At 44.6% G+C, this 26760-nt stretch overlaps 1 protein-coding gene across 18 annotated transcripts in view; it reads left to right on the forward strand.

The window, feature by feature from the left end:
• DTNB (dystrobrevin beta) overlaps positions 1 to 26760 on the forward strand; it is a 214843-nt gene that overhangs the window by 72623 nt on the left and 115460 nt on the right. Inside the window, exon 11 of one of the 18 annotated variants that reach the window (XM_055809658.1) lies at positions 24427 to 24521. The exons of the other annotated variants lie outside the window; for them this stretch is intronic. Coding sequence (XP_055665633.1) covers positions 24427 to 24493 — 67 coding nt within the window. The 3' untranslated portion in view covers positions 24494 to 24521. The remainder of the gene's footprint in view (positions 1 to 24426; positions 24522 to 26760) is intronic. 18 annotated transcript variants of the gene reach the window in all.

A 26760-nucleotide genomic window follows, 5' to 3' on the forward strand; every position in this document is an offset into this window, starting at 1 on the left:
CGCCATGGCCGGGACGGCTGCCCAGGCGCTCTTGGCAGCAGCAAGACAGCTCGGAGACATCTGCTCTGTGCTGTCAGCTTTAATTAAAAAAAGGTGAGGGGGGGTGGAAAAGAAAGTGTGAAAGTGTACCCTAAGAAACCAAAGTATTGGGAAATACTGCCTGATGTTACAAGGACGACTCCAGGAACAACAGATAACCGTTGGGTGTAAAAATAATGTAAGTAGATGATTTATATTAAACACTCAATCACATGAAAATAGTATGAACATCAGACCAAAAAGACCTACTGAGTTTTTTATATAAGTGAAGAGTTTAAAAAGTGAAGTTTGGGGGTTTCTGTGTAAGTGATACCACTGAAATAAATTAAAAAAAGGCACACAAACCCCTCCCAACTCCCAGTTTTTACGTGTGAAAAGTGACATAGCCAGGAGAGATTCTTTAATGGAACTCAACTTATAAAGAGGAATTGCTCAGGGCCACAATGAGTCATTAGTTAGGTGTCAGTGATCATGACCTGATTGCATTTGTTTCATGTAAATGAGGTGCACATCAGGATCTTACAATCCTGCTTTAGAAGAGGCTGTCTTGCACAGCTGAAATCAACTTCAGCTGACTAAATAAAAAATAAAAATATTAATAACTAGGAACAGTTTAAGAATACTTGGCCAAACGTTCCAGGGAAAACAAGGCTTGGAAGGGAAGAAAAACCAGCTATACTCATTAAGGGAAGGGGAAGACACAAAACTTGGTAGCAAAGAATGTAAACTGATGGTTTCAAGGTTATTGGAGAATAGTTTACAGGTGGTGGTGTGGCGTGGGGAATGGCAATTCTGCAACATGCTGCTGGTGAGGTACTTAACCTTGCGAGATAATCCGGAAGGGTGTTGAGTTGCACCTTCTATGTTTGCAGCCCAAACCGCATTTTGAAAGAATTTAATTTGGATACTTCCTGCTGATTGTTGATATGTCTTGGAGCATTGGAAAGTTCCCAGAGCACTGGAAGAAAATTCATATGATCTCATTTCTGTTTTCAAGGGGGGGTGGGGAATGAAGATGAAGTCAAACAGGGCGATCTCTGACACGTTGTGTTTACCAACATGACTTTGATGGTGAATAAAATAATTGAGCAGTAGATAAGCTCATTTGTTGATCAGTAAATAAAAAGGTAAGCCGTGCCAATCAGGCATAGGCTTTTGGCAATTCAATACAGTCAGACTCTGCTAGTATCTTTTTTTAGGAGATCAGTTTTGATTAATAAAGTGATAGTGTTTGTGTAATGCATTTATTATGAGCGTTGAATAATTTAGAAAACAATAATACAGCACAGATACAGCAGATTGGGAAAAAAATATTGTTTAGCTCATCGTCCTCAAAATTACTGCGGAAAGAAGGTTCCTGAATAGGGTGTGTTTGCAGATGGAGTCCTGCAGAGATCAAACGGCACTTCTGTGCTATTAACATCCATTTTCATGACCAGGAGGAAAACGTGTACAATCAGTACTGGTAGGCAAATGAGCAAACTGTTGGAGGAACAAGGAAGATTAAAAGGACAGTATGCTGGGCAGAATGACTCAAAATGTTTGGAGGGCACAGTGTGCAGTTGACTGAATGCAGGTTTTCAGGACAATACTGTAAGCAAGGGTGCTGGCAGGATCTGAGAGAGCAGCCAGGAGAGTTTGCCCTTCGTGCCTGGTGGCAGCAGGATTGTTGTCAGAAAGCTCTGTAGTTACCGCGCACACAGGCAAGGCAAATGTTGAAAGACCAAAGGGTTCGAGAAGGTCAATGAAGATGATTAAAGGACTGGAAATAGATACGGGAGGATGCGTAGCTTTGCATCCAGAGGTTCAAGTAATGTAAGTATAACACGGGTTAAGGAATAACTTGATATTTCTGAAAATATCTAGCCTAGAGAAATTAAATGTAATCCCAGGGAGCTTTGGCCGACAGGCTTAACAAAAGACACAGACCAGAAGTTGAAGCTAGACAAATTCAGAAAAAAGATAAGAAATAAGTTTTTAATAGTGAATGTAGGTAAATAATTGTTAGACTAGATTGCCAAAATCCAAAGTGGTGGTGGAATTTCTGCCACTGAAACTTTAAAACCAAGAGGAGAAGAGTGTTTTTAAATCAAGTAAAGAATCCAGCCAGTCTTATGTTCTGTGCTTGACAAAAGCTCAGTTATTACAGTGTTTCCTTATAGCTTTACGAGATACGAGAAATGTATACAAAGATTTTAATGTAGTCTCAGTCAGGAATTTTACAGAATCCATTGCTAGAGCACCGTACGTATGCTCCGTAAGGCGGTTATGGATTTGCTTTATTTACAGTTTCAAAAATAAGTGAGTGTTTCTGACACTACCTCTACCTCTCTGTACCTGCATTCCTGCAGCCGTGCTGGGTCAGTAATACAAAAAAATGGAAATTCTGCTATTTTGGTGCATTCTGCTTCTCTTCCCCTTCTCTCTCTGCTTCCTCCCCCGGCTTGTACGCTGTGCCTAGGTGGGAGTTTCCTGGCTGTACAGAGTAATCCTGCATGAATCATCATCTTTTTCAGGCGTCAGTGTTCTGAATATGATTGCTGGAACCCAGAGGCTCCCCTTTTTTAAGGACTTACAGTCTACATGATGGAAAATAACTGGCATTAAAAACCTTTTTTGTTTATGTTTGGTAAAGCAGAGGTGGTATTTGACATGGATCAGTTTCCTGGGAGAAATCGCTTGAAGTTTTGCTTCGCTGCTCTGTTATTTCGGGTTATAACATCATCATTTTCCCCTGGCTCTGGACACAGTGAATGCAACCCACCCCACCCCACCCCCACCCCCGTTAAAGCCTTAATTTTAACATGTCATCTGAGGTGGATCCTTGCAGTGACACCACCCTGTTGCACAGGCCATGAAAAATTTCCGTCCTTAACCAAGACTGCTGCCAGCATGGTCTGACAGGAACCATCACAGCTCTTGGGTATTCTTGTGCTGTTGCTGAACGCCGTTGCTGCCAGTGGCACGGCTACTGCCGTGGTGGCAGATGGGCTGCATCGCGCTCAGCTGTGGCAGGTGATGCTGCTGACCTGGGCTGTGTCCCCCCCCTCGCTGGGAGACATGGGTGCCTGCGCAGGAGAGGCAGCAGAAGGTGGCACCTCGGCGGCTGTTCCCCTTCGCAGCACAGCTTGGGGGAGCTCAGTGTGGCACTGGTGAAGGTGGGTTTGTCCTAACCAGTTCTGCTATGGTCAATGGCGGCTGTAAGAGGAAACCTACGTGCCACTGTGGTGGCTCACAGAAAGGCAGTCTGTCTGCCGTGGGTCCCTCCGGGTGACAAGTAAGCAAAGCAGTGGAGAGAGAGGGGACTGCGGATTGCTTCAGTTTTCTTGCGTTAGAGGACTGGAGATGCTTCTTGCAGCCTTCAGCAGAACAGTGAAAATGGGGTGAGGAGGCGTTCGTAGGGATGCACAAAGCATTTGCACTCCTGCTGGCAAAAAATAAAGGTAGGGGCCATATTGTGCTTACGTTAATGTGCGCACCTTCTGCCCTGGCATGGCCAACACAATAAGGGAGCGATAATCTCTGACGAACAGAAGTCGCCCCCCAGAAGAGAAGCTGGAGGCATGTGTGTGTTGGTGGTGGCCCCAGCTCTGCTGGCAAGCCGCACGGCTGGGAACTGCCGCAAAGAGCAGCAGGCGGCTGACGCCGTCGGTCTGTAGCTGGTTGTCCCTGGCTGATTTAGCGATGCCCGCCAGGGGCTCTGCCTCCAGGTGCCCACCGGCAAGGCCTGGCCATGGGTGCTGCCGTCAGGGCTGGGCTCAGCCCTTCAGAGAGCTGCCTGGAATGGGAGAATGTGTAACGGTATTGGAAATAGTCACCAGTATTGCTAATATTTACTTCAATACAGTAGAAGCAGGGGAAAGATACTCTGCATAGAAGATGATGTGGCTGACAGATGTTAGCCAGCATCTATATATTATATATATACACAAATATATATTGTATACACTGTGATGTAGCTGTGCCCTGGCTGTTAAAAAAGTATACCTTTTCTTTACGATGGAAGAGTGGTGTAGCAGTGGGGTCTAAATGGGGAAAAACTGCCCACAGATTGACGACTTGTTCATCTGATTTGCATGTCACATTAAGTTAGAATTTGTGTTAGAGCATGTTACTGGCAAAATGTCACTTCATAGATCTACCCAAGTTCAAAAGACCAAGGCAGTAAGTTTAACTCTTTGACAAAGGCAGAAATTGCTGAATTTAAAATGCAGTGTGGTTCTGCATCGCTTGTGTCCCATCAGAAATCACAATGACCTTTCTGTTCTCTGCCAGCAGTGGTATGGCCAGTTTGGGAAGAGATTTTGGATTGACACTGAATCTGTTTCCTCCCAGAAAATTTGCAATGATAACATGTAAAAGCTTTGCCTTTGCACATGAAAATAAATTTTGCAAGATGTTTGTGAAGAGTTATGGTAAGAATACTGGGTTGCAGGTTACAAAGGTGTTTCTGGACCATCAGATGCGTGTTGCCATAATTTTTATCTTATTTTAAAATTCTAAGACTATTTATTGGCTGTTCCCTCCTCCTGCCCTCAAACACTTTCTCAGGCACCAGTGACGTGGGTCCCTTTCATTGCTTCAGCTCAAAACCCTGGAGGAAGCAATGACCTGTCAAAAAACATATCCCTTGATCTACTGCTAGGGACAGTTCTGCTGAAAAGCTGAAAAATACGTGGATACCAGTACACTTACAATACAAAACTGCCCATTTCTTGGCCCAGGTTGCCTATTGCTTCTGCAGTGCTAACAGTGGGGCTAAAACGTCATTAGCTAATTTTCTGAGGTTGCTTGTAGTGGATATAATTTCTTCTTCTTCTTACAGTTGCCAAAAAGCTCAGAGGTTTATAGGTTCCGAGACACTTTATTGTCCGAGGTGTGGTACGCCCAAGGTACTTACGTGGCTCAAAAGAGATGCTCTTGTGAGCTGCCCTAGTGCTTCTTCCCCCAGGGAGAGAAGGCAAAGGAGCATCACACGGGTGATGCTGGCCGCTGCATCTTGGGTATTGTGGTCCCCACAGGCATCATTCCGCTGTGGATAGCGCCCATGACCTTTGGCTATCGAGTTAACATCTCAATTTGCGCACTACTCTACATCTGTTTGTCCTTTTAAACTGCTGTGTTTTAAAGGTCTTAAAAAACCCAATACTACTAGCCAGAAAAATAATGCTGTGTTGAATTTCGATTAATTGTACATAACTGTCAGACGCACCCATTGCAATAAATTGCAGAGCAAAACAAAATGCTTCACTGTTGTTTCCTGTGTGGAAACCCTCAGAAGCCCAACCTCACCCTATTTCGTAAAAAATTTTATATACAGCGGTTGTTGCTACTCAGGGTTTCCAGCCCCTCTCAGAGAAATTAGTCCAGCCTCGCTCAGTGGCTGGACTTCTGTGAGAGCGACACTCCTGGATGGAGGACCAGGGATCAAGGGAATCTGGTGGATTTCGTATATTTGGCTTTTCAAAAAGCCTTTGAAAGTATAATTTATCAAAGGCTATAAAAGAAAAGGGTTTTTTAGTAAGGTTTGGGTTTTTTTTTACTTTGAAGGCATCGGGGGGGAAAAAAAAGGTCTTTTGATGTACCAAGAAGTGGTACAGGTTAGGGAAGCCAAAGCTAGAGGCTAATGGTCAGTGTTTGGGTGGAGGGGAGTCAGAACTGGGGTCCATAAGCTGATCCTAAAGGGGCCAGGCAGGGACAATCCCTCTGGTGTTGCTGGTACAGTGGGGCTGGGTGTTTTCTGGAGTGTTACAGACCACTTTGCTGCTGAAGCCACCTCACTCTGGATCAGAGCAGAGACCGATCAGATCAGGAATATTTTTATACTCCTTCATCCTTGATAGGAGGCTTACCTGACCAACTGTTGAATGTTAGTGAAAACTGCAAACAAGTCACAGGTTTTCTTCCAGTTAGGGAAGTTTTCTTGAAAACCTTTCTGTAAAAGCTTTGTGGCTTCCAAAACCTTGAAGAAAACACAGATCCTTTCTCTTAGAATCAGGGGTTGCTGATCCGAATTGGCTGCTTAAATGTGTTACATAAAATCTAGATGAACACAAAGGAAAGGAAAGAGAAATATGCTTAGGTTGCCAGTATTTATTGCAAATATATATCAAAGATGACTTTTTATAGAAGTTAAGGTCAGAAAACATTAAATCAGTTGGTCTGGCCTCCTGTATCTTGTTGATCATTAAATGTCACCACCTTCCTTCCCTGCTGTGCCCAGTGATTTGTATTCGAGCAAGGTTACCCTCCCTAAAGGCACTCACTCGTGACCTCCAGAGGCTGTAAATGCCCCGCTCCTTGCATAGCGGTTTGTCGGAATGGATAGTCATTCTGCTCTGCTCAGCACCCATCAGGCTGCACCTGGAATACCGTGTTCAGTTTTGGTCCGTGCTATAGAAAAAAGATGCGGGCATGCCGGAGGGGACCCAGAGAAGGGCCACAAAGGTGGCCAGAAGCCTTCCCTCACACGTCAGGCTTCCCAGCCTGAGAACTGGGCTTGCTCAGGCTTGAGGAAAGAAGGCTGAGGGAAGACCTTATCACAGTAGTTAAAGGGTGGCTACAAAGAAGATGGAAACTTCCTTTTTACAAGGAGTCACAGCACCACAGGGCAGCGGGGCTGGGCAGGGACCCCTGGGACCACCCAGCCCACCCCCTGCTCAAGCAGGCTCTCCTACAGCAGCTGCACAGGATCGTGTCCAGGTGGGCTCTGGACATCCCCAGAGAAGGAGACTGCACAGCCTCTCTGGGCAGCCTGTCCCCGTGCTCCGGCACCCTCAAGGGAAAGAAGTTTTTCCTGCTCTCCCCACAGAGCTCCCTGTGTTTGTGCCCGTTGCCCCTTGTCCTGTCGCTGGACGGTGGGTACAAGTTACTCCTGGGGAGATTCCAGTTGGACACAAAGAGGGGAAGTTTCTGCAGTGAGAACAGTCAGCCGTTGGAGTAACCTCCCCAGGGAAGCGGTGGATTCCCCAGTGTTGGACACTTTTAAGATTCAGCTGGACAGGCTGCTGGGCCGTCTTGTCTAGACTGTGCTTTTGCCAAGAAAGGTTGGCCCAGATGATCCTTGAGGTCCCTTCCAAGCTGGTATTCTATGGTGATGCTGTGATTTCTGTTTAATATTTGTGGTTTATTTCCTTTCCGCGCCGCGCCCCCCCCCCCCCCGCCTCTTAAACTGTGTTCTGTTTCCAGCTCTTGTTTTGTGTTGGTTTGTTTTCTCTTCCTAAACACCAATACATTTCCATAGATATGTATTCAAGGATCAGAATAGCTCTGCTTCTGAAAAATTGCCTACCTGCCCACTGTGGTCTATAATCCTTTTTTGTAGTCACCACTTTTGGAAATAGAGCACTATTATCTGAATCTACTCTGCATTTTTATGTTATAGATGTAAAATTTTGCATTTAGCCTTATTTAAATACAGTATAATATTAAAATGTATTAAAATACAGTTTATCAAGGCTAATTTTCTGTGTACTTTGAACCCATAATTAAAAGTCTCAAAATTTTTGCAGTAGCTGTAAAAACCCACTAAGACCATTTAATTTCAAAGATTACAAGTGGCGGATGTTTTTGAGCTCTAACAGTCCTTACTCTACTTAAAAAGACTTGGTCTGTATTATGTAGTTTGTATTTTCAGTTTTGTAGCAGTAAGCTGCAAACTTTACAGCAGATCGTGGCGCTTGCAGTTAGCAGGTACCGCAGCAGCGACGCGCAGTGCTTCCCATGGCAGTGGAGCAGGGATGGAAGGTGGCTCAGCAGGTAGGAGGCTCCAGGTGGGCAGCCAGAGAGTTGAAGCCACTCGCTGCAGCACCTAAGCCCTGAAGTTGCACTGGGGAGGGAGCTGTGGAAGCCTGCAGCATCGAGCCAAGCAGCCGGAGCTTGCTGTGACCCGCAGCAGCACTCCAAGGGCCGCCTGGGGTGCCTGACGCAGACCCCCTGCCCACAGCAGGTGCACAGGGACACTAGGCAGCTCAATGAACGCTGCCACCACTGTGAAATAACAGCTGTCAGGGCTATAGTGGTTTTGGGGTGGGGTGGGGGGAATGTTTTAGGACATTTTTCCCTTAAAAAGGAAGGTTGGAAGCATGCACGCCCTCCCTGTGATGCTCCAGCCCCTTTGCGTAGCTGTGATGCTGCTCTGGCAGTGGCAGGGAAATGTCCTGTGTGCTTCCCTTTGGCATCTTGTGGGGACGGGGAGGGAGGGCAAAGGCCCCCTCCTGCGCAGGCTTGGGTGGACGGGGCTGAGGGAGCACCCACTTGCCCGTGCAGACACCAGGTCTCTCACCCCATCACGCACGGGGCGCCAGGGCAGCGTGTTGGGGGGTGCAGCAGCAACCTGCATCCCAGGGTGCCGCTGTCAGCAGCAGCAGGAAGGGACAGAGACAGGTTCATCCTTGGCCGGGTGGGGGAGGGCAAGGAGGTTCCCACTGTGCGTGGTTCAGTATCCTGAACCTGCAGCACATAAATTATTGACGGACAATTCCCTCTGATTACTGGGAGCATGAGAGAGAATAACCCACTACCTTTCTGTGCTTAATGGATGAGAAAGAGATAAACTGGGTAACTGAGGGAATTCTCTCCCATCTGAAGTGGGAGTAATGGGAAGAAAGGGGAGAACTAAGACCTGGAGGTATGTGAGTGCCCTCCCCATTGGTGCATGTATCCAGGAATAGCTGAGAGAAGCTTGTGTTCTGCCTTGGGAGTGTGGAGGTTTTCTCACGGTGCTGATGTGTGCATGCACACACATGCACAGGTGAGTCTAGCAACTGCACACGAATTCACAGGTGTATGTCGCCCACTTCTTTTGGTACTTCTGTGCTAGAACTTGAACTTTTGCACTAGAAGCAATTCCAGTGCCCGTCCTTCACAGCCAGCATCTCTGCCAGTACCTGTGAGTAATGACCGCTGCCAGCCAGCCTCCCGCAGAGCAAGGAGTTGCGTGCTCACACCCATCAGGCTGAAGACCTCAATTTTCTCCCACCAGCCTGGGGAGCAAACACCAGCCCCGCACCCCCTGCTCAAAGCTAGCTCAAAGCGCTCTGCGGCGGGCATCCCACAGCAGACATCCCACCAGCACCCACCCGCGCCAGGCTCCACCAGCAGCTTCCCACCCTTGCACTGATGCTGCCATGATGCGAAGAAGGTGATGCGAGACAATGAAAAGCATTCCTTAATTATAGTCGTTGATTAGCTGCTTGCACGCAGGCATCAGGTCTCGGCATCCTGTTGGTTTTTAGCTGTTTGCCTTTTTTGCAGGTGGCTCTGTTTTCCCAAGATCTGCGTAAGTGTTTGGTATGAATTTATTTTTCTGGAATGTGATGGCTTATTTTTAACTTTAAATGCTCCTCCTGTCACTGCTGAGGAATGGTGTCTGCTTCTGTCATGTTACAGGCATTTTTAACCAAAATTACATAAATACATATTTAAAAAATGTAAATATGTTTAACAGAAGACAGATGACATCTTTTTTTGTAAAAGGGTTAGAAAGTTAAACATGTTGGAAACGCGTCTTTTCCTTGATTTTGGTATTCTGTCAGGTTTTGCATTTGAATACGCCACCTGCCACATTGGATTTTCCTTCAGTAAAGATATTTTCAGTTTCTGTATTTTCCATAGTCATCTTGATCACTGCTTCTTCAGAATTTGGTATCGCCACGCCGGCGGTTTGATTTGACTGTCACCCCCTGCCCATTTTGTCAGCAGGCTGAGGGTGAGGCCCCTCCTCAGCCCCTGCAGCAGGGTGGGCGCCTGGCCCCTTGCGCGGGGGCTGCTTGTACCGGCTCAGCTCTTGCTGGATTTACACCTGTTTCTGGAGGCTGGGGCCATACCCTGGCATTTGGGTCGTGAATTGTCGTGTGGTTTGATGCAGGCGACACGCTGGTCTGGCTGAACATGTAGCAGCTCTCCACCAGGTTCCGTGACAGCCTGGAACCCTGGCGGTGGGCAGCCCTGCAGCCCCCTGGCCCGCACAAGGGTGCTGGTATTTACATGGCCGGGGGGGGGGGGGGGGGGGGGGGGGGGTCGTGCTTGGTTTGAGGTTTTTTTCCCTGAAGCGTTTTGGCCACTATGATAGTTGAAGAGTTCAGAGTAGAAAGGCTTGGATGATAGGCTTGTTTTGACTGCAGCTGTTCTTATTCTCCACGACAGAACTAGATTTTTCTTTATTTCAGATTCTTTTTGCTCATTGCTGCAGTAGGCTGCCAGGACGTGCAGTTTTTTGCTGGCCGAGAGAAATCTCTGCTTGCTTTCAGGCTGATAGAAGGTTGTTACGGTATTATCCAGCAAAATTAGTAGGAACATCCAAGTGGTGGGATTATAATTTTGGGGTTCTACTTGTTTTGAATTCTTTTTTACTCATGTGGTCCATCAATCTTATAATGGTCTTCTCCCAGTGTTAGTAAGCAGCTCTCCCCTGTTCCTTGGCAATGCGTTATTATCGAGGTACTACGTTATGTCATCAAGTTACAGGATACTGTCAATATTCATTTAACAATAATTTAACACCTTATAATACTTGTATTCAGAGTCATGATTCTGGAAGTAATGGTATTATTCTGGGATAGAATATGAAGCATTAGTTATAATTCCTTTTGTACATGAAAAAGGAGCTGAGATGGGGTTTTTTTGAATCCTTAAGCTATTGGTACTGAAGCCAAACAAATTTCAGTTAAGAATCTGCATTTTGTGATCACGATAATAATGGAAGAAGCAACTAAGGGAAATTGTTGTGACTTTTTCTCTTTGATGCCTTAGATCCAAACTTGTTGAAATTAGGCTTTAGACAAACCCAAATTACTTGTCTCAGTGCTGGAGTGAGTGGGTAAAATTTAATTTTTTTCTCTTTGGTGGAAAAAAATCCACCAGATTACATGGTGGAATAATCTCTATTATACTTAGAGTTTATGAAACATAAATTGTTTTTTCTTTTAGTTCAAAATGTGCAGGAGTTTGCATTTTAGTGTCTGTGTATTGGTTAGATCTGTGCTTATGTTGTGGTTGGTCTTTATTTCTGTTTCTTCCTCTCTTGTTGCTCTTTTCCTTCCTTCGTTCCTTTTACATTTCAGTAGCTCCTCAGTGCTGCCGAGGATGCGATGCCAGCGGATCCCTCATGCCCCTGTACGTACGGGCAGCAGATCAGGTTCGAATGCTGCAAGTATTAAAGTATTAAAGTCTCAGATTTACTGATGTTGCCGAAGCCTGGGATGCTGTTGAAACAGGAAGAAGTCTGATCCACTGAAGACTTCAAAATCACAAATATCTATGTGGCAAATAGCTAGGGACATAGAATTTTATGAAGGAGAGAACCTGTTCGGTGCTCTCTTTCATCCGCAGGGGCCGCGCCGCGCTGTAGCTGGCTGGGAGCAGCCTCGTTAGAGAACCACAATGAGATTCTCCCTCCAAAAGCCAGCCTTTTCCTCTGTGTGACGTCTCCTGTGTTGTGTTTCTCTTTCTCTTGATGATTGTTGTATTTTGAGGAGTTGTTTTGCACTTTTATATTCATTTATTCAAGGGGAAGAATGTGAAATATCAAGTGGTGTGTGTTTGTTACGAAACTTCACACATGCATCATTGTGGTGCTGCTGGCTGGGCAGGTAAGGGGCATGGCTTTTCCCTGCACCTTCAAACAGATCAAAATGGGTTAAATTAAAAAAAAAATATATCCTCAGTCCTTTAGTAGCCGGACAATTCATCCTTGACTGCCTCACTCGACCTACAAGCGTTTTGTCAGCTAGCATACCTTGTGCCCAGGAGATGCTGGGTCACGTGGCGGCTCCGTTTCCTTAGAGACGGCGCCATGCCGCGCATCGGGATGCCGCGCGTCGGGATGCCAGCGCGGTGGAGGACCGGAGAGGCGTTCGCCACAAACACAAAGGTTTGCTGGATTCGCATTCCTTGCCGGTTTGCGGCTTTAGCATGAAAATGTTAGCCAGGTCTTTGCATGCTGTCGGGATACAGGAGTGCATTGTTAAGGCAGAGTTAACTTCTTGAATGCTATTTAAAATGTAATGGGGGGTGGGTGGGGGTGTGTGATGGTTTGGGGGGAGCTGTTACAGGCTAGCAAGACGGATGCCAGGGAGGAGCGGTAGCGTGCCCGTGCTGTCAGGTTTTATTTGTTTCTGGCTATTGTAAACAGATCGTAGGAGCAGCTCGGAGAAGGACGCAGCACGGGATGTCTTACTGAGCAGCCTGGAACGGGTAACTTGCCGAATACCTTGTTTCCATCTTTCCTCTTAGTCATTTTTGAACAGGGCAAGAACAAAGTCATAATGAAGTAATATCTCACTTGATGCCTTGTTTACAGTAAAAATTACTATTAATAGATCATTCATCCCCGTGTGACATCTGAGTGGAAAGCAGCAGAATTTACTGTGACATTTTGTCATGATAAGTAATATGCATATTGCATATTGCTGGAAATAAACAGGCATGATAGCGAACTCATATTTGTGTCAGTGTCTGAACAGTTACTGCTGTTCCATTCACATGCTAGAGCTAGCAGCCAGCTGAAGAATGCTCTTTAATGTTTGTTTTAGACATGTTGCATTCAAATAAATAGGTTATTATATTTTTAAAAAACCACAAAACCCAGCAAAAACTTCTTTTTAAAATTGCTTAGAAACAATACATTGTATATATTTTCCCTAGGTGTTGTTATAGTGCTCAGGGATTTATTCTTCTCACTACTCATCTCTTTGTAAAATCCCAATGTTCAGGTTTGTGGTTGGTTTTTAACTTTTTAGCATGTTTTATTTGTTTCTGATCATCTTAACAGAAGCATACACCTCAAACTATTTTTTTAATTACTACTACAAACCCCATGAAATTAAAGTAGCCTGGTAGTCATTCCTGCTGCCAAAATAACCTAAATTTGCAGTTTTCCAGAGGACGGAGCAAAAGGACAAAATCTTTGTGCCCTCTCACCCAGGCTGAGGGTGATGCAAAGCCAGGCTGCATGGCAGGAGGCTGTTGTCCCAGCTTTAGTCCTGAGTCAGGCAGTGAAACATTATCATATCCAAAAGTGTTTAAAATGTTTCCCTTTGGCAAATATTTAGGCTGCTATTTTTGGATTATACATTTTTAACCTAAATTGTTGTTGGATTATATGTTGTTAGATGTTTTTTCTCCCTTTGTGTCAAGGTAGCTTTTGGCTGGTTTATTATAAGTAGCATTCAGAAAATTAGTCACAGTTAAATACAGATGTAAAAGCTCCGTAAAGGCATGTAGAAAACTTAGCTCAACATTTTAAAGGGAAGCAGAGACCACATTTCTCACTTCTATTCCACAACTAAAAAAACACTCTTGAATAGTATAATAGCAGGATTTGGCTACTTTCTGCTGTTTAAAGTAATGAAGAGAACAAAGGAGTAATTAATCCGTAATGTGTCCATGCAAATTTTCTTGAAAGTTGCTCACATGATTTGTACCAGAATGGGATGGTGAAATCCAATTTAATACTACAGTTCTTGTGTTTCCTTTTTATAGGGGAAAAAAATGTTGGCTCAGCCTACCCACGGATGTATTTGCCCTTGGTACTCTCATTGGAGAAGTGTTAGCAGCTATTTTTAAACAATTCCTAATTTTTTCTTAGGCACTGTCAGAAAGTAGCACGTTACAATGAGGAACTGCTGACAGTCATCTTGCACTTGGAATTTTACAAAAGTTTGTGCAGAGTCAGAGTTCAGTGCCTTCCTGACAGTGCAGTCATAGACATCACTTTCATTGCAGTGCAATAATTCTTTAGAAATACTTAAACAATACCATAATCCGGATAGCTCAAGGAACAGGTAAAGGGCTACAGGGTATTTTACATCTGGTTCTCTGCTGTTCTGGGACAGCCACAAACCTGTTTCCATTCTCAGGTTTGTTTCATCTGCACAGTTAGTTGGTTTGCATGTCCTGTGAATTCAAGTTACCCCTATTTGGGATTTTGTTTTTGTTCCCTGCTCAGAAAAGAAACCAAGTAAGTACCAGAAACTTGGGTCTCTCTTTGTTACTGAAAGTGTGCTTTGATGTTAAACAGACTGTTGTTGTTGTTGTTGTAATTTAACAGTAGAATTTATTTTTTTTTTTTGCTGGAGTTTTTTTGCTCCACTTTTTGCTGGAGTTTTTTTGCTGTTTTATTGGGGGATCTCAAAGGTAATGTCGATGCTTAAGACTGGATCTGACTAGCTGCTCTCCCTGGCTCCCCAGTGAGATAAAATAAGCCCGTGAGAAGCGTTATGAGGTTTTTGTCGCCCCGTGGCCATGCCTAAGCTTCTTGGGGAGCTGTGCACAAAGCTGCTGTAGTTTTACTCAGAATGCAGCTGTAGATGTTCTTGGTACCTGCTCCGGGGCTGCTCCTCAGGACGTGGTCGCACAAACCAGTTCACCTGTGGCATAGTCAGGCCAACGGGTTTTTTGGAAAGCTGCATCTTGCAAAACCCCAGTGCAACTCAGCTCCCTTTCAGCAGCGGCAAATTTCCTTTGGATGAATTGGAGCTAGATCTGTTGCACTTCTAAATGTCTGTTTTCCAGTGCAGAGTCTGTTTCTGATGTCTCCCATGCATGACCTGCTCATCTCCATGAAGATAACGCAGCGCCGGGCGCTCCCCACCTGCACCTTCTGCTGTGCTGCTCCATTCACATTTTCATACCTCCCAGGGCTGGTACAGCTGTATCTGTTCCATGCAAACCCAGCGTTTAGAGTCTTTTACTCCTGTTAGTTTGATGCAGCCGTCGCTTTTGCAGAAGAGAGAGTGGTGACCTGTTGTGGCTGCCGCAGCGCTGACAGCGCAGCAGTGGTGCACGCTTGCCACAGAGCACACTTGTGCCGCTGGCACTAAGAGCAGGATTGGTCACGGTGCAGGAGGACAGGTCACAACACAGAGATGCTTTGGTGCTGAGTCCTACCCGTCAGTGCAACAGAACGCCCTTGTTGTTTGAAATCAAAGAAATCTAGCCTGAAATAGTTTCAGAATGGAAATTGAACTCCCAACAATTCAACTGTCTCTAAAATTTTCTTGTTGTAGCGGCATATTTGAATTATCAGTGTTTGCTGATGCAGAGTAAGACAAAACTTTCTGTAAAGGAGCAGGAGGTACTTTCTTGTTTCTTAATCCAAACTCCTACCCAAGACTGAAAAAAAAAACCAACCAACCAAAACCACAAAACCCACTAAGGAAAGATTTAATATACTTCTGGTTTGCGCATAGTACCTCTAAAAAAAATTGAATATTCTCCTACAAAAGTAGCCAGCAACCCTCCTCTGTTTTCTAGGTGTAAGTAGTGTTCCAGCTCAGTTTCCAGCCTACAGCTGGAGTGCTGTCAGCATTTTGAAATATCCTCCTGCCAAGAGAAATCGGAAACCCTGGGCTCGATCCTGAAGCCCAGAGGAACCATGTGGTGGAGTGGTGCAGGATTCAAAATCGGCTGCCCAAGGGGCTGAATATTGCGGCTGCTTAGCCTCGGCCAGAGTTGCTCGGTGGGAGTGCGGTGGGCAGACAGGGAATGCTGCAAGCAGAGCTCCAGACCTGGCCACGAAGTTTTGATGTAGAGGTGGTAAAAAGGGTAAATAAATAAAATAAAAAAATAAATGAAAAAAAAAAGCGCCCCAAAGAAGAAGAACAAACCCTCTTAAAATACCGTCATTATATTTCTGAGCTCTCTTGCATGCTCTGCCCCATCTTCCCGCTGTGTTGTTCAAACCTTGCTTTGTGACGATGCAAATCCAGTCTTTCTGAGGTTTTATCATACAGCATATTACATGAAGAGGAAGGGCAGCGTAATAGGAAAAGCAACAAATAGCACATGGCACTGGAGCATCATTTTGAAGGGGCTGCTCCCTTGCAGCAGCTTGCGGCTGGGCATTAGCTGCCTGCCAAAGCGTAGTTCTGCATTTTGCCTCTTGGATTTGGCTGGCAATTTGTGGCTGATGTTTTTTTTCTTGTGTCATAGATTTGTCTTCAGTCGCTGTAAGAAATAGAACTTTTCCTGCTGTGAAGCTTTTCCCTTGTGTTTTTGGGCAAAAGAGTTCAAAACATATGCGCAGATGTTAGTACAGTTATTTCCTAATTCAGAGTTTATGGAGTCCAAGTGAATCATCACAGACATTTAACCTCAACCACAAATATAACAGAGATCAGAAGATTTCTTTGAATTACTTCCTGTGCAAAGCAGAAAATACCAACAAAAAAATCAGATGTTTCATAAAAAGCATTAATGTTCCCAATACAGAGCTTGCCACAGCTGGGGGAGCAGCTCATGCACTTTATTGCGTTTTGTTCGTTGTAGTTGATGCTCTTTGGATTTTCTTATACCTTTGCTTGTCTATTGCGGTTGGGTTTTATTGGAAATAAATCAGATTTATATGTATGTTGCCTCCAAATCCCCACGAGTGTCTGCTAAATAAGAGGTTTGGAATTACGATCCTCTCTGTGAACAGAATGTTTCCCAGCTTTTAGTTGTTCCTGTGTTCCTTCACTGAACCATCCCAGCTTTTCAGCCTCCCTCTTGAATTGTAGTTCATAAAACTGAACATAATTCCATTAATATTCTTACAGAGCCAAATGCAGCAGAAACCCCCCCTCTTCCCAGAAACTTCTCTCCTACTTTTGCACGTGGTTATTGCATTTGGCTCTTTTGCTCCAGCATCACACCAGGGATGCTTCTTTAGCCAGTTACCATGAACCCTCATTCCCTTTACAGTCATTTTCCCAAGCTGAAGGCTGTTTGTGTCCCCAGTCTGTTAATTCTGTGAAAGAGGGAAATTCTAGCACCCTGTTCTTTGCTTTCTGCTGTGAACTTTCATTTTTCATTATCAGCTATTGCATTTTTAATAGGTTTTCCTTCTCTTCATTGCTCTGCCTTCAAGTGCCTCCTATTGATCTTACATTCTACTTACTCAGGCACAAAGTCACAGGGGAAAGGCAGCAGGAGATCATTATTTAGATTTGAATAAATAATGGGCCTTATTTATGGTTTTGGTTATATATTATACACTGTACAAAAGAAATCATTCTTTCATTTCCACCTACTTAGTGATAGGTTTTGAGTAATTAGAGGATAAGAGTTCGTACAGCAAATAACAGTAAAAGAATTACCCTCTTAAACAGTCGAGCAGATTTGTTCAGTAGAGAGAACACTGGGCAGAGACTTCACCCATCTAGCGCTCACTGTTGTCACGCGTATGGTATGACCTACTAACGTCGGAGCTGATGAATCTCAAAGCATGTAGGTATCTGACCCAATTAACTTCCATAAGTGTTTTAAGTAATTGTTGAAGTCTTCAGGTACATAGAGTGGAATAGCAAGAGCAATGTTGAAGTAAGAAGTCCAAAACCATTTTCACCTAATCTTATTTAAAAGCAGACTACTGCTGAAGCTATTTGAAGCTTCAGTATCCCGCAGCATTTCACAGTATCCCTGTCTGCTTGTGCCACTTCTCCTCTTTTGATTTGACATATATGTCTATATTGCGCAGTTAGCCCACATTATGTACATCATCTGCCCCAGGGTCCTTGTCATTTGCAGACAGAGCTCTGAAAAACATATCATTGTGTTCTCTGAAACCACGTTCTCTTGCCTAGTGTGGGTTAAATCTTGCACTTTTAGGCATTCTTTAACCTATACCTAAAATAACCAGTGCTTGTGTAAAATCAGGCCTGAAAGGCCATTGCAAAGCTGCATGAGCCTTGCATGTTCTGGTATTCCCAGTTACTTACTCACCACTTGCCTCCTGGGCATGTGTAGGTTGGTCATCACAGAGTATCTCAAGCTGGAAGGGACCTGTAAGGATCGCCGAGTCCAGCTCCTTTACTGCTAGTGAGTACCTTGGTGCAGGCTGCTCTGTGTCTGCAGATCACCAGGGATCAGAGAGATCACATTCTCTGATGTGAAAAGGCAAGGCTGCCTGATTTGGGGTGACGTATGTGAGGGCAGTTGGATGCTGGCAGAGGTTGCTCAGAGCGACGGTGGAGGGTCTCTGTCCTCGGAGATATTAGAAACTTGCCTGGGCAACCTGCTGTGGCTGATCCCACTTGGGCAGGGAGGTTGGACTAGGTGATCACAAGAGGTCCCTTCCCCAATCTCAGCAATTCTGTCATCTGAGATAGCCAGCTGCAGGAGCCAGCCCCAGGGTGTTCAGGCAGTGCCAGAAATCATCAGTCCGGCCACGACTGCTGGCTCCCTCTCTGCTGCCATTGATGCAAGGGGTTTGCCCGGATCACTGCTGCGGATCAGACACCATCCTCTGGCAGATTTCTGATTAAACACTGTGCGGCTCTGGTATCAGAGGGAAAACTGAAGCTGTGAAGTCAAAGGAATAAGCTCTTGATGAAGCCGTAGTACTGCGCATGCCGTTAGTTCGAGTGTGCTTGGGACCATTCTCGGCCACTGAAGCCAGCTGGTTCTGAACCATCACGTCCATGCTATTAATCTTTCTTACCTTCCCAAAGAGTCTGGCCACACCTGAACTGCTGTCTGGGAGTCATTCCTGGCTCCTGCTAACTCCCAAGCTACTCCCAGGAACTGTTTGAGAGTGAGCTATTTGACTCCGGCCAAAACCGTGCTATGGTCTGCTAACAATTTAAACGTGCAGACGATCCCATTCCAGGATACTGGAAGACTCCCTGGCACTGTTTCATTTGCTAACATAAGTGGGGCCAAACTGGCTCTGAATCAAGCCACCAAACTATGTTCTTGAAGATCTGCGGGATGTAAACTGTAGGAACATTTGGAAAATGAGGCATGCTGGAGTAGGCTCAAATGCTTTAATTCAGGAAGTGGTATCTCCCATTTTTATTAGTATTTTGGGAGAATTTGCAATAAAGATTTCAGTTGCGTTATCAATATAGAGCTTTTTGCATATAGTAAAACAGCTTTATCCGCTTTCACTGAGGGAGGACACTAACCACTTCCTTGCTCCCTTGAACCTTCTTCCCCCATTCTACCCTTCCTTTTGGTCATTTAGAACCAGTGATCACTTTGTGAGAGTGAACAGGCTTGTGTGGTCACTAGCACTAGACCTCGATGGCCTGGATACACTTCTCTTCTTGCTTTTATCATGTGCATTGCTGTCCTATCGCTGTGTCTGGCCTCACACCGGGTAGGGGACACACTCTGGTCTCCTTAAAGCAAGCCAGCGTCCTTGTGCTGCATTGCATGCCTACCGAATCTTGTCTCATTTTGTGACGGGTGGGAAGATTCGGAACAGGAGAAGCGGTGAGATTCTCGGGCAAAGCACATTTCAGGTGTTTGTCTCTGTATCTGTCTTCCTTTGCCACTGCTTGGTAGGGTCTTCAGCTGACTAGCAAAACAAAGAGTCAATCTCTTTTATGCACTAGCCTGGAAGGATAAGCCCTCCTTTGGCTTTTGGAATAAAATTGGCCAGAAAGGAAGCTTAAAAACAAAACAGCAGTGATAGATCCTGTATCTCATCGTATTAAAGATAAACAAGACCTCACAGAATAACAGGAAGCACAGGCAACCCACTAATCATCTTTGGTGTGAATAATGTCCGTGTTGTCCCAGTAAAATAAATGATGTATCATCCCAGCATCCAGCATAATAACGCCTTTACTGGTGCTGATGAGCCTACCAGACTATGTATAACGCCAGAATGACAGCCTTTCTGAGGGAAATGTGCACATATGCCTTCTGGCAAAGAAACCAGCAAGTTTCCAAGCATCAAAACCACATTTTCTGTTTTATTAAATGCACTAGTTACCACCTGTGAAAAGGTTATAGGTTCTCATCAGTCAGTACTACCCCAGCATCAACTGAGATGCAGTCACCACTCTGATGTGCCACAAAGTAGGAGCCACACGATAGCCAGCTCCTGGTATCAACCTGCTGTGGAAATGGTATCACCTCAATCTTTTGTGCATCCAGATAATGAAGGGGCAAGATAATCTGCTCGAACATCTCTGTAAAACACTCTCTTTTCTTGTAAAGGTACCAGAGTCACCATCGCCTCTTCCAAGCTGGTGTCACAGTGGGTTCTTCCACATTAGACTGTCCTTTCTAGTTGTCCTGCTCTAGAACTGCTGATCCTCATGCACAAACCCACAGTAGCTGCAGCTGTAACACGTGTCTGCACCCTGTGAACTCCCCTTCAGGAGCCATCCCTGCCTGCCAGTGACCAAAAATTACTGCTGAAATGCTGTTTGTCACATCGCTGAGTCTTTTTCTCAGTTCTTCTGCAACAGTAAGTTAAATCATCTTCTTAACTTCTTAATCTTAAGTTAACTTCTGCATCATTAAGTCAGGATAAGCGGTGCTGTGTCATCTGTAGTTCAGTGGTGTGTGAAGCAGGTACAAGGAAGGAGCATTGGTCCTAAAGTTTCTCAGCCAAGAGTATGAACAAGTAGAGCATGATGCTGCAGAGGATCCTGTGGAAAACGAGCATGTTTTGCCACAGCGTAACACGTATGTAACACAATATGTAACACAAGTCCTGCCCCGGCTTGATCTGGTGGTGCTGTAAGAACAGTGATGTACATTCCCATCAGTGTTAGCACCAAGCTTGTAAAATAAGGGAGGGAGACTGAGGCAGGAGAATGGCTCTGTTCACGTCTGTGGGCTAAGTGTTCGGGTGAAATCCTTGGGGAAAAATAATAATTTCACATGCATGCAGTCCTGGTTGCAGCATGCTACCGTGTGCTCGTACCCACAGTATTGGGGGTTGTGATAGTAGTAGGTGATAGTGTAGGATTATTGGAAATTGGCCTGAACGCTTGTTAATAGGTTAAACTGGTGTAGCATCCTCAGCGACGTGGTCTTGGATGTGAGTGCAGCTGTTGACTTGTGAGAGTTTGGGAGCTGTTACATGCTTCCATCTGAAACTTTTAGATTCCTTCAGCAAACGTCAGTACAGGTGATTTGGCTGCAGCGGTGTGCAAATTGCTAAGGTATGTAAGCTAGCCAAGGAAAACAAAGCATCATGATGTGATTTGTGCTTTATTTGACACGTCATGTACTTGTGTGTGCGTGTATTGAGCAAAATGTGGTTTTGTCCTTAAGTTTAAATAACCAAAACCTCGCCTGTGGAGTTACCTAACGGTGGTTGCCAGCAAGTAGCTGCCTTTTCTAGAGAGTGGCAAGGGAGTGGTAATCTGTTATTAAATCAGCAGTCACAACAGGAAAGAAAGCATGCGGGTTTGGGGGCACAGCCTTGCTTCTGTCGCTTCAAACCATCACAGCCGTTGTCTCTGGGAGAACTGGGTAGCACGGCTGCAGACAGGATGGTACTTACTGTAGATCACTTCCATCGTGACTATTCTTTTTTGTTCTCTCCTGAGAACCAAAGCTAAGACAGAGCAGGTGAAGTTAGTGTACTATTATCAAAATGTATTGATATACTTTTTCCAGGAATACGATGTGAGAAAAGCAGGTCACGCTCCTGTTGCTTTGAATCCTTCCTGATACATTACAGTGGAAAGAGACTAGTTTTTCGTGGTTGTTCATGGGAGCCTCCCACCGGACTTCCAGATAGCTGTTACAGCATTTCTTCACTTCTATGAAAATGCCACGCAGTAGAAAGCGAGAATTATGTTAAATCAGGTTGCGCTTTATTGTCAATTGCTTTCTCACCTGGAGGGAAGTGCTAAGCAAAAAAGCGTGTATTAGTGCATGTGGTGTTTGGAACAAACAGTCCTAATGAATTCTAATGACTTGTACTTCCTAAACTGCTATACGAGAAATAATGAAGTTCCCAGAAGATGAATCAACCTCACTTTATTGCTTTTTCTAGTTGATGCCTTATCTGAGAAGAGCGAAAGGACTATCATGCCGGCTGGGATGGCTTTTTATTTTTTACAGGTTTTTTCATCAGCTATTATTTATCATTTAGGGTGGTGGTGGTGGTGTCAGTGCATAAAATGAATCTGTGGTTCCCTGTGGACTTAGTTGCCATTCCTTCATTACTGTCCTGCTGTTTAACCTCAAGCAAGTCTTATGGTATCAAGGTCTTGGCTGCGGTGTCTGCTGCGGTGATGCCAGCCTGCCTGGCACCTAGAAGTGCTTTATGTTAACTGTCACCCTCAAACATCCACAAAACTATCTGTTGTTCTTTAAATCCCTCCTTAGAATTCCATCTGTGTGCCTGTAAAATAACAATAGTAATAGTAATAGTAGTAATAGTAATTAGAGACTATGGTCAACACTCCAGCCTAGTGTGTTGGAATGTCAGCCTGTTTTTTTCAGTTTCATGTATCTCATGTATCCTTTGGTTTGTGCCTACCTTCACGTGTTGGGTCGGTCTTAGCTGTAATTCTTTGTAATTCTCTTTGCACAAAGAAACACCACGTGGACTGTCAGTGGGGTTCCCCAGCAGCGTCAAAGAAACTAATAAAGTACGTTATAAAATCTTACTGGTTTTCTGAAGTTATAGAGCAAAACTCAGCTTTGAAGTTAGCCAGTCAGTTTGTAGCTATGTAAATACAAGAGCTACAATTTCAGAAAAAATAACAGGAGAGACTGATGGATGTCATGCAGTTATCCCCATCAATCCCATTTCTAATTTAAAAGTAGTTTAATTCCAGGCATTATTACATGATAATTGAACAAATACTGATGTCTATTACAGTGCTAATCAATGCACTTGAAAAATACTGTCTTTTTTTGTTACATGTGATATACACACTGGTTCTTACAAAACATTCCATAAAGGTAGGAGATGTTATCAGCTACACTTTTGACATGGATACACACTTGCAACTTCTGCTGCTTGAAATCCTCACCTGGCTCGAGACCCTTCAGACCCTGCTTAATTGTCCTTCCTGAAGGCCAGTGAAATTTTTCAAATTTCAGAATTTCAGGTGTCAGTTCAGACTGATCAATTCCAGATCTCACTGATGGAGCATTCTTTTTTTTTTTCTTCTTCTTCTTCTCCTCCCCCCCCCCTTTTTTATTTTCTTTTTTTTTTCCCTTTTTGTTGGCTGCTCTGACAGCCCTTAACCCTCAAGTATAGATTGCTTCTCCTGAGCTTTGCATTTTCCAAGTCTCTGTAGTCTGATGGAAGCAAATAAATAACATTGCTTTGCTTCACGTCAGCAGTCTCAGATAGGAGAACTGTTTAGAGCAGAAGGCAATTTGGTAAATTTTGTTTATTGTTGCTTTTTTGTGAAGGTCCCTTTACAGGGTGATTGCCCAGCACAGCAAAAAGTCTCAAGATTTAGTTCCTTTTATTTATTGAGGTTTTAGATTTCTGAGGTCTGAGAATTGTCCTGGTTTTTTTCTGGACCTTCATCAACAAAGTGTGAAGGAAGATGAGCAAGTAATTAGACCCAGGCTTAATTGTCTGCTTTTCTTCAGAATGCGTAAGGATTGATTTTCCTACTTAGAAAAACTGTTGACACAAAATAGCAGTGACTATTTCTTATTTCTCGTCTTTAGATGAGATTACTGTGATATTTAGACAAGATTACTGAGAATAGCTGTAACAGCAACAGTAACTGAGGCAGCAACCTCAGTTACATCTGGATCTCCTAGGTTTTACTACACGTAGGATGCAGTAGTTAATAAAAGTAAATACTAGCAATAGAGAGAAGTCAAGATCTTTGCTGATGTTATTAGAATTATGGCAATTACCCATAAAAGCTTGTTGACGCGTTTTGGAAGTTGTTGGGGAAATCTAAGAACAGAGCATCATCCTTCCTGGGTTAGACCAAAAAGCTGTTTAGTCCAGTGTCTTGTTTCCAGTAGTAGCCAAAGCTGGACACTTACCTAGAGAGGGAATGGGTCAAGACAGAGGTAATATCCATACATAAATAGGTTTTCAAAAGATACAGAAGGTAAAAAAATGGTAGGGCTGGAAAGCTCATATGTGTGATATCTTCTCTAATTTAAGGTATTTTAGCTTCAGAAGTAACTTAATGACATTTGTGTAAAAAAAAATAAAAAAACAAACAACACATGGGTGAGTAATTTGTTTAAAATGGCTCCTAAGTGATGGCATACCTGCATTTTCTATCATGTCTTTACTCCTTCCTTCCCAAATCTGTGCTGGATGCAGAGGACTCTCATCATCCTTTCAATACTTAAAGGGGGCTTATAAGAGATGGGGGTGGACATTTTACAAGGGCAGGTGGTGATGGCACATGGGGAATGGCTTTACATGAGAGAGGGGAGATGGAGATGAGAGATGAGGCAGAAATTCTTCCCTGTGAGGGCGGCGAGGCGCTGGCCCAGGCTGCCCAGAGCAGCTGTGGGTGCCCCATCCCTGGCAGTGCTCAAGGCCAGGCTGGACGGGGCTGGGGGCAGCCTGGGCTGGGGGGAGGGGTCCCTGCCCATGGTGGGGGGTGGGAACTGGATGGTCTTTAAGGTCCCTTCCCACCCAACCCATTCTATGATCCGATGTTCCCTGTTTTGAAGCCCTCCACAAATCTCTGCTCTTTATTTGTGTTCTTATAGCCTCTGCCCCTGCTACACGATGCTTCAGTACGTGAAAGCATACCATCCCTGCGTAGCGTCTGAGTAAATGAAACGCAAGGGGACCACAGTAACAGGTACCCAAAGCTGTGAGTTTTCTTCCATGTACCCCTGGCCAAAGGAGCACCCCCATGATGAGATGCCTCTCCCCAGTACAGTTGTGAAGACCAGTCTTTGTCCCGGCTTCAAGCCTGCAGTGCTGTTCCATCCTCGGTCATTTCTGGGACTAGTCATGCAGAGAGGGATGGCATTTCAGCGTGACTGAGCGAGCCGGCACTGACTTCAGTGCCAACCGGTAGTCAAGTAAGCATTTTAGTTCTACAAAGAACGCTGTCATGTTTTTCGGGCCAGTAAAAGTTTATGCAGTGTACACCTCGGAGCTCGCGGGTGAAGGTGGCCAGTGTCTTGATTTGTGCTGGCTGGCGCAGTCTCATCTCTGGCTTCCCGGCTGCTTGGCTGATGTCACTTTTTGTAAGTATCATGGAAAAAGAGAATGTAAAGAGTTTGATTTCTCAGCTTCTGTGGCTGCTGCATCTTCCCCAGCTCCAGGTATCGGAAGGATTTCTCTTATTTCACTGCTGCTTTTTGGGTGCTTTTCTTCCCAAGAGCACCTTTAGGCTGATTAAAATACACCTTAAATCCCATAAGTTAAACCTGAAAAATGTAACCTGGCAAAACTGGAGAGAGGTTTGCAAAGAAAGTTATAGCTGGCTTTGATATATGTTGAAGTCCCTTAGTTGTTTTAATATCTTAGCTACATTGTGGGTGGGAGAGGAGTTACTTCCAAGCGCATCTTCTGAGTTTCTCTGCCAGCAATGGTTCGGGGATTTCCCCTCTCTCAGGTGTGTGGATGGTTGTTTCCTGGTGAGGTTATTGAGGCAGAAAAATCTCTCCTCAGTAGCTGATTCAAGAAGATTTGTCTTTTTTTCTGTTATGTTGATAGGCTGTAGCAGATGGCAACTATCACAAGCATCTCTGAAGGGGAATTTAGTTACGTTCCTTTTAAACTAGAGGTTTTGGTAAAATCAGATTTTCCTCCCCTGAAAGTCCCAGGTTCATAAAAGCAGCTCTTACTACTCTGGCGGTATTGTGTACGTGGTTACAGCATCATCTTGGTTTCATGAACATTTTGATCTTTCTGGCACAGTTATACAAAAAAATATAGTGTGCTCTCTTGACAGAGTTACAGATTTTTTAAAAGATAGTGCCTAAAACTGTATACATGGCCTCAAGAAATTCTCTGGACTGGGAAAGGCTCTATTGTACATAATAAAGACGACAGAATTATGCTATTAGAAATCTATTAACCAGGTGTTCTTTTTTTTTTTTTTTTCCTTTCCATTTATCACTGTTAGCAAGGATTTAGCTGGAAAATTGAGGACACTGGTATTTACAGAACTGGTATGAACTTACGGAGATGTCTCACAATGATACTAAAACCACACTGCAAATGGTGAATTGCATCCACTTCCTTATTAGAAGAGGCATATAAAAGCAATATTGTAATAAAATAAAGAGTTACGCTTCACTCCAAATAGGAGACCCACATAGGTGCAGGATAATGGAAAACTGTGTGTGCCCTCATGTACAATTAGTTAAAGTAAAATGAACTCTGAAAACTCACGCTGTCATTATGTGTCTCATGGAGGGGGAGTGTGGTGCGCTGTCCCCTTCGGTCCCTGTGCTCCATGTACCCCCGGCGGGGTCATTGGAGGCTGGCAGCACGCTGCAGCCTGGGCTGCGGTGTCGGACACGCTGCTGCGAGCCTGCTTCACCCCTGCCGCTGCAACGCTGCACCGCGTGCTTAAATTCACTTACCCCCAAATGCTGCAGAGCACTGAGCTGGTGGCTCCAAGATCCCAGTAAGGGCACAGCGCTTCAGGAAGCCATTTGTCCCTCCCAAAGGGACAACCCCAGCTGACACACACAGAAACTGTGAGGCCAGAGTTGTTGCTGAAAAACACAGTTTTGGTTGCAAAAGCTGCTGCTTGTTGTAGCTGTTTCACCACTGCGGGTACGGTTATGGTGTGGCAGGAGGAGGTAAAGCTGGTAAGTGAATCTTTAGCCGGGGCAGGGGCGAAGTTTTGCAGTGGAGGTGTGGGCAGAGCATTCCTTGCATTGGGTCAAGAAAAAGTAGGGAGTTCAAGGGGCGGAAGGCTAGCACTGTTGATTAACTGCTCGTTACCATGGGGTGTGTGTATATGTTCATTAGCCAAATTAATGTCTTCCAAATGTGCCGCAGTGTGGTGCCTGTTGGCTTCCCAGTGTGTTATAATCCTGTTTCTGCTTTTTTGTACGATAAGAATTCCCTCTCCC

Source organism: Falco peregrinus, chromosome 7 (genome assembly GCF_023634155.1).
Source record: "Falco peregrinus isolate bFalPer1 chromosome 7, bFalPer1.pri, whole genome shotgun sequence".
Classification (NCBI taxonomy): Eukaryota; Metazoa; Chordata; class Aves; order Falconiformes; family Falconidae; genus Falco; species Falco peregrinus.